Source organism: Mesitornis unicolor, unplaced genomic scaffold (assembly GCF_000695765.1).
Source record: "Mesitornis unicolor isolate BGI_N332 unplaced genomic scaffold, ASM69576v1 scaffold3737, whole genome shotgun sequence".
NCBI lineage: Eukaryota > Metazoa > Chordata > Aves > Mesitornithiformes > Mesitornithidae > Mesitornis > Mesitornis unicolor.
The window spans coordinates 1-7,921 of record NW_010196964.1 but is presented as its reverse complement, the minus strand read 5'-3'; the positions used below and the strand labels follow the sequence as shown (position 1 = coordinate 7,921).

At 38.4% G+C, this 7,921-nt stretch overlaps 1 protein-coding gene across 1 annotated transcript in view; it reads right to left on the bottom strand.

The window, feature by feature from the left end:
• The window catches only part of ABCD3 (ATP-binding cassette, sub-family D (ALD), member 3), a 13,470-nt gene extending 5,754 nt beyond the window's left edge, over positions 1–7,716 (bottom strand). The window contains exons 1-11 of the mRNA XM_010188640.1: positions 7,641–7,716; positions 6,696–6,793; positions 5,914–6,037; positions 4,302–4,358; positions 2,928–3,070; positions 2,510–2,579; positions 1,264–1,333; positions 1,039–1,136; positions 869–960; positions 209–297; positions 58–130 (exon numbers count right to left, since the gene is read on the bottom strand). Coding sequence (XP_010186942.1) covers positions 58–130; positions 209–297; positions 869–960; positions 1,039–1,136; positions 1,264–1,333; positions 2,510–2,579; positions 2,928–3,070; positions 4,302–4,358; positions 5,914–6,037; positions 6,696–6,793; positions 7,641–7,649 — 923 coding nt within the window. The 5' untranslated portion in view covers positions 7,650–7,716. The remainder of the gene's footprint in view (positions 1–57; positions 131–208; positions 298–868; positions 961–1,038; positions 1,137–1,263; positions 1,334–2,509; positions 2,580–2,927; positions 3,071–4,301; positions 4,359–5,913; positions 6,038–6,695; positions 6,794–7,640) is intronic.
• Between the last annotated feature and the right edge of the window lie 205 nt (positions 7,717–7,921).

Sequence of the window (7,921 nt, the reverse complement as noted above, 5' to 3'; positions counted from 1 at the left end):
AGTTAAAAGCCAGACTATGTTAAAAATATTGAAGTTGTATAAACTTTGTGAACATACTTGATAAGGTTATCAGTGTTGATAATTTCTCCAGATCCCGGTATCAAAGGCAAAGTTGGCTTTTTATCTGCATCTTAAATTAAGAAAAAAAAGTATGAGAGACTGGAGTACTGCACAGAGATGCAGATATCGCATATTACATCACATCTACCTTTTTCTTGGGATACCATAGTACGCTGATATTTGCCACTATTCAAGTCCTTCAGAACCTGCATTAGTTCAGTAATTCGAGCTGTGAAACTGAAGAAAAGAAACGAAGTATAAGTAATTAATCTTTGGATTTAAAAGTTTTAAAATCCATGGGAGCTCTAATGAGCACTGTTAAGCTTTCAAAACCACAAAGTTATTCAACCCAGTATAGAAACAGAATGTTTACATTTTAGAGTTGCACTGAAGCTGTCCAATATTCACAATATTTACAAGAACCTTTACCTGTAATAGCCAAATATTTGATAACTTTTCTTCTTAATATGTAAAAAAATAGTTCGGTAAATAATCAGTGCATAATTGATTTATGAGGACTTGAGAATATCTTTTCAATTAAACATTCAAGCAGTATGCTGCTACTATTCGGATATGAAATTACTAGAGGACGTAATTAGCACATCTTCAGATACGTTTTCAGCATAAAATGTTTCTAATCTCTAGATTTTTAGGGTGCTGCAATGAACAAAGCACAGAAAGTAGTTTTGTTTTAATTCTGCAGTCAGTTTCTTAAAATGGAATGAAAAACAGCAAAAACAAAATTTTCAGAAAGATTATTTTACACTATTACTACTACTACTAAGTAACAGTACTAAGTATTACTTACCCAGCCAATCTTGTCATTTCACGGCCTGCTAGGACTATTCTGCCCAAAGCTTGAGACATTCTCAGTAACATTCTTCCACTTTGGTAGTAATCCTAGAGTAGAAGAAAGTTTCTTTATGTGGATGAACTAAATTTAAATTCAGGAAATTGTTTTGATTCTGTTCTATTTACCTCCAAAAGTTCTGCGTGATTACTGTTCTGATGACGAGGATCAGCCAGGTTCAAAAACGGACGACTAACAACCAGGTAACCAACCACAGTGGCAAAATCTGCAGTTTAAGAGTAAATATTAAGCTACACATTAAATTGAAGCAATAAAAAAAAAGAGAATCCACATGTGAAAAAATTAGCACTTTGTTATTCATAGCAACCCATTAGCACTGGACAAACACTTACATTTGGCGATGATATTATCAATGAAACCCATAGAGAACCGGAACAGGATGAAATTATGCAAGTGTTCCACCTGGTAAGTTACAGAAGAAAAAAGGTCAAACTATATCAGTACCTGTTTACCATCCGTTACTATTTTACATAAGTTTGATACCAAATGTTGTTATTTTCCAGTAAGTCACGGATACTACCTGTCAGGTAACTGTGACAAGCACTGCACAAGTTCCCCTGCTTATCCTGGTTTGAGCTAAACAGAACTAATTTTCTATTTAGTGATTTTACTTTTCAGCTCAGTCTCTTTTAAGTGGCTGAACTTGCTGAAACTAGCAGTATGTTTTTCCAGTATGTGCTGCTAGAGGATAAGCTCAAGGTCAACTGTCTCACCATAGGTGCTGTGTCTGCCTCTATGAGGGGGAAGCAGACCCAAAATTGACCAACTAGGTATTCCACATACATCACACTCAGTATAAAGCCGACAGATCACAAGGGTCTCGACCCTCCTTCCATCTTGGAGCCCTTCTATTTTGGACCCTTCCGTCCATCTCAATCCTGCAGTGGCCAAGGTGTGAGCAGACCCTGCTCATTCATCTGCCTCGGATCCTGATTTGTGTGTTCTGCATCCTGCTCCCACTGCTGCTGAGTTCAGTCTGGGACTTTTCCAGTGCCCTGCTCTGCAGAGCCTCTGGTGACGTGTATGTCACTGAGGGGAGGGTGGAGGGAGGATTTTATATTGGTTTTGTATATATATTTATACATAACGGTATATATTTCATTATTTTCCTATTTACATTATTATCCTGTAGTATTAGTATTATTGTTTTATTAAACCTGTTAGTTTTATTTTCCAACCCATAAAGTCTCTCTCCCTTATTCTCTTTTCTCTTCCCTTCTGGGGAGGGGAGAGGGGTTAACAGAGAGCGTCTGGCCAGGATTTAGTGGCCAGTCCAGCCCTAAACCACAACACTGCTGGCAAACACTTGCCCTCTAGATCAAAACAACCTGCACTTGAAACTAAGCAGTGACTGAACCGTAATTGTGGTGGGTGAAAAGGAGGTAAGTGGCAAGAGAAAGACCGCTCTATTAGAAACTTAAGTTCTACTTAAAGCCTACTGATTTATTTTTAGATCTAATGACTGTAGCAACAAAAACACCAAGACACTAGAATTCAATGTCTATGTCAAGAATCAATATAACAAAATTAATAGGAGTTTTGCTTAAGATGTTTTTTTTAAAATAAAAGAAGTCTTACCAGTTTACGGAAGGTTTTGTGAATAGTCTGTTTTTCTCTCAAGTTTCCGTTATAAAAAGCAATTTCTTCACTAAAAAAAAAGAAAAAGACAAAGAATGCAGCTTCGTTTTGTTAAATACAGTCTTTGAAAAAGTCAGTCATAAAACACAGGAATATAGTTCTTTCAATTACCTTATGGAGTAAGAGTTTGTGCTTTTTCACAACAGTGGAACGTAAGCTTATTATAACCCAGCTACAGTTTGTCTTTTGAATTAGGAATACAACATATGTATTATTTAATAAAAATCTACATAACGTTGCAAATACTTTGCTCAGAACTGGAGCATCAGGCTTTCCAAATATATTTTAACATACAGCTTCCACGTACACCACATTATTACACTGTCACTTACATCTCACCCTCCAAGTAAATCCATACCTGTTTGTAATAAGCCGCGAGTTGACGTATCTGTACTCCCCTTCGTATTTTTGTTCTACAATAGTCATCTTGCCAATTGGTCTCCTTAAACGTGTAAGGAAAAACCCTGAAATAATCAAGTACGCCATCATGGTAGCTGGACCCTGTGAATAGCAAGAAAAGAAAAGAGCTTACCATCTAGATGATCTCAAATTGCAACATCTGCATCCAAAATGCCCAGAAAGCATGAATCCCTTGACACGCTCCCATGTATCTACCTTACCAATACAACTATACTCTTGCAATTGCCATCATGTTCCTTTCTTTTGTGCTGTAGATACCGTTTTAGTAATTTTACTAATTCTCTGTCCCCAGATGACCTTCCCATTCCAGCCTTCTATTCAAGTTTTTATCATCACTCAATGTGATCTCTGTATCCTACTGTCCTAGCTTACTTCATTAATAATTTCCAGGTCCTTTCTCATTTCTTCGCCTTCATTTCTACCTACTTCTTAATCTCTGTATTTTTTTACATTATCATAGCAGTATTTCCCATTCCCTTCTTTGATCTGTATATCTCCAACACATTTCCTGCTTCTCTCAAGCACTCCTGTTAGGGATCTCTTATTCTTCTGGATTCTAAGCTTCCATAGACCAAGGCTTTCTAACAGCATGCTTAAATATTACTGAAGCGTGGCATAGCATAAAACCAAAGGCTTAAACTGAATTTGGCATAAACTGCCAATATAGTAAATATAAAATAACATTTAAGTATTACAGAGAGCAATGCAAAGATATCTGAGACAGGAAAAGTTACCTAGGTTCAGCTAAGCCTTACTGCAGTCTGCTTCTACAAAACCTACATCGTGTCCCAGAGCTACTTCCTGTCAAACTCTGACCATTTTCAATAATGTATCACTTTACTAAGCTGAAGAATTATTTCTGCCATGATTCAGCTTATTGGGGAGGAGTTGGGGTGTAGAAAGATAAATACAATGATCATACAGCTCCATGCAAGGAATGGCTGCCCTTTATACAGGCTGCAAAGAAACAGAAAACTTTTCTTCTCCCTTAAACAGGAGTCGTGCAAGATATAAGCAGCCAGAAGGGTAAATGAGATTCCCAAGTAACTGCTAGAAGAAAACAAAGAACTTTCTTGTTTCTTAAAATAACAACTGAATGCCTGCAAATTCTGGATTTTATTTAGCTTGCCTCAAGATAGAGAGCACTAAAGCATACAAAACATTAAGTGTAAAAGTGTATTTTCAGTATACCCCTTCAAATAAGGGATGAACCTATAATAAACATTTAGGGTTTTCCTCAGACTCCAAATAGATACAAGACAACCAAAGAAGGAAAATTTGCTTATAATGCTAAAAACACCACTGAATTTACCTGCGCTCCTATTGCACTTGTTAGCTTGAAGATATACAAAACTATATCCAGGAAAGGCTGCAAGAGAAGCATAGGAAAAAAAACTGCATTAGAACATCAACACAACATGAATATAAAATGGTTCAGAAACCACCAACCATGCCAAAAACATTTATAGCTCTGCATTAAAACCTGCTTTAACCTGCTATACAAATTAAATGCTAAAACATTCACTCCAGAATTAAAAATAAAAGCATCACAATCTTCAGATAAAGTACATATCATATAAAAAAAGTACTTCATTATTTTAGGTCTGTAATAACACTCTGCTCACTAAGCAAAGCTTGACTGCACCCACAATTAATTCTTAACTCAAGTAATAGTGAGAAACACTGAGGAGAGTAATGCCATTTAGTTGGCTGTGTGACCAATAGGAGCAAGATGCCAATTTGGAAGCATCCTGTTTCATACACTTTCTCTCACAGAATATGAGGAGCTGGAAGGGACCTGGAAAGCTCCCCCAGTGCAACCCCTGCCAGAGCAGGATCACCAGAGCAGTCACACAGGAACACGGCCAGGGCTTTGGGTGTCTCCAGAAAAGGAGACTCCACAACCTCTCTGGGCAGCCTGGGCCAGTGCTCCATAACCCTCACAGGAAAAAAGCTTGTCCCTATGTTCAGCTTGAACCTCCTGTGCTCCAACTTGCTCCCATTGCCCCTTGTCCTGGCATTGGCCATCCCAGAGCAGAGCCTGGCTCCTTCCTCCTGACACTGCCCTTTCCCAATGGATCCCCATGAATGAGGGCACCCCTCAGCCTCCTCTGCTCCAAGCTAAAGAGACCTCAAAGCTAGAGCAGGTGAAAATACAAGTTGATGTGTTCAAAACCCTGTTCAAAAGGTTTTGAACACATGAACTTGTATTTTGCTTTATACTTCTACTTGTATGGACAACATAACATCAAAAAGAACTGTCTAAAAATTTAAACAATATTCACAGAATCACAGAATCGCTCGGTTGGAAAAGCCCTCTGAGATCATCACGTCCAACCGCTCCTGTCTACCCCCTAAACCATATCCTTAAGTACCTCGTCTACCCGCTCTTTAAACACATCCAGGGATGGTGACTCCACCACCTCCCTGGGCAGCCTGTTCCAGCTTCTGACGACCCTCTCAGTAAAGAACTTCCTCCTTATCTCTAACCTGAACCTCCCTTGGCACAGCTTGGTGCCGTTTTCCCCTATTCTACTTAATTACCTAACCCCCCTAAAAATTACATTGGAAACAGAGGGAAATGCTTATTCAACCCTATCTCCCTACCCAAAATAGTATTTGTATGTAACTAAAAGTTAGCCACTGTTTTTTCCTGAAACCTAACTAGCCGAGAATCCATAGTCATCACTGTTCAACTGCAAAACAATGTGCTAAGTTCTTTAAAAGAAAATTTAATTAAATTATAACAATCCACAACAGTGCTTTAGCAGAGGTCATGGAAACCACTGAGAGTGGAACAATAGACACCTTGTTTTTTTAGCACCATACTCCAAGCAATACACATAGAAATGCAAGCACTTGTTTTGAGTTCTGACATCCCATCCTAAACCTCCACAGCTCTTACTCAAAGTTCAGAGACTTACCTTGCTAAGGTTTGAGTACAGGTCCACTACACTGTTACAGAATTTTTCCACGTCCTGCGTAAGGAGTTGATCTGGATTAGCTATTCTGTTGTCCAGATTTCCCATTTTGTAGTACGTATAAGCCCTGAAACAAAACAAGAGCTAAGTGGCAAAAAAACCCCTCATTATCTGGGATCTCAAATAACTGGAACCCCCTTGCTTCAAACCACCCAGATTGAAAGTAGCACAAACAATAAATGACTGCATGGAGTCAACATAGCTTGTGCTTCTGCCTGACCAGATCCACACTGAATCCTGCAGAACTCTTTAGGCTCCAGGATGTCTCAGTGGCAGCTCAGGCTCACACTGCTCCACTTCATAGTTAAGAAACCCTCACAAACTCTGCATCAGTACACTTGACAACCACAACTCTGTGCAGAAGGACACAAGCAGCTACTCAAGTTCATGCATCTAATTCAGACTGCAGGATTATTTGCGCTATATGAAAGCAACTGAAGTACTTTCAGAGCTGACCCAGCAATGCAAGCAGTACAATGCACTTTTTTTTTCATCCCCCTCCCCAGTTGAGCCAACTTTGGTGTCTTTCCATCTGGGCCATATACAACCCCAATAAGCTGCTCATCCTTAACTTCGAGTTAACTGCAAGTAAAAGCCTTTTCTAAACAGTATACCTAACATATCAAGCACCTTGCTACCTTCTTGCTATGTACTTAACATTATTTGGTTTGAATGTAATCAATTTAGTTTTTAAAACCCTTAGACTTTAACAAGCTGTTACTTACTTAAGGTATTCCTCATAGAGGTATCTGGTAAGTCTTACTCGGAAGCAAAGTTTCAATTCATTTAGACCATACTTCAGGAAGTTATTCACTAAAGAGATCTAAAATAAGAGACAGTATTTCAATATTTTGCTAACAAGATTTAGTGTACATAGATCAGCTTGCAGTAATGATTGTGCAAACACTTCAGAACAGGTGAATTCTTCCCTTTGAAGACAATACTACTATGAACCATATAGCATCTGCAGAACCACTGAGCAGGTTTCTGTCTACATATTTGAAAACTAGTTCCCAGAGGGTCTCACCATATTAAAATATTTAATATAAAACTGTTACTGTAGCGCATATCTTCAACTCTTCTGATAAGCCCTAGAAAAGGGCCACCATTTGACAATCACTGCCATAAATTGATCAATTAGCTTTTAAATCTAGTGCAAACCAGCTACATTATCTACTAGGTAGTAACAGTTCTTTCTAACCGGTACAGGTCGGAGATGTTGACAAGCTGAAGAAAAGTTAAAGTGCGGACAAAAAATAACAAATCTCAGAAGCAGCTGTAAGAAATAAAAAATTAAAGACTAAAAAGAAATCTTCATCTTCAATGGTGTCGAAAGAATCCCAAACCTACAGTGTCAGAATATCATCCAATCCAGAAGATGTTATTACACAGTACTACAGATGGCATGTTCAACCATCAGCCAAAATGGCAATCAACAAAACGAGCCCGAAAACCTACACATATATGTCAGAAAAACAGCTGCAATCAGTAGGGAAACATGCTGATAAAGTCTCCCACACACTGGAGCCAGAAAATGAAGTGTATCTTAATACAACCCTGCATGTAAACAACTGAGGGTTTAAGATATTAAATTGAGATCTTTTCCTCAAATTCTTAATTTACATTTAAGATACGTTCCAATAAAAGGCTGGCACAAGAAAAGCACTTACAGCAGGCATTGCGGCGATGAAGTTGAACAAGTATTTCTTGAAGTCTTTTCTGCTGCGGCCAATGATAGCACTGTAAATGACCATCAACTAAGAGTGAGTTACAAGAGAAATGAGAAAGTATAAACTACCATGTCTTAAAAGGACAAATTCTCAGTGGACCACAGAGGAGAAAAAAAATAAATCCTTGTGGAAACTTGTAGTATTAAGTATGACAGACTTCTGTAAGTTAAGAGGTAAGGGACAGACTGAGCAGTTCTGTCTCTTCTGCTCCTGCAGTAATG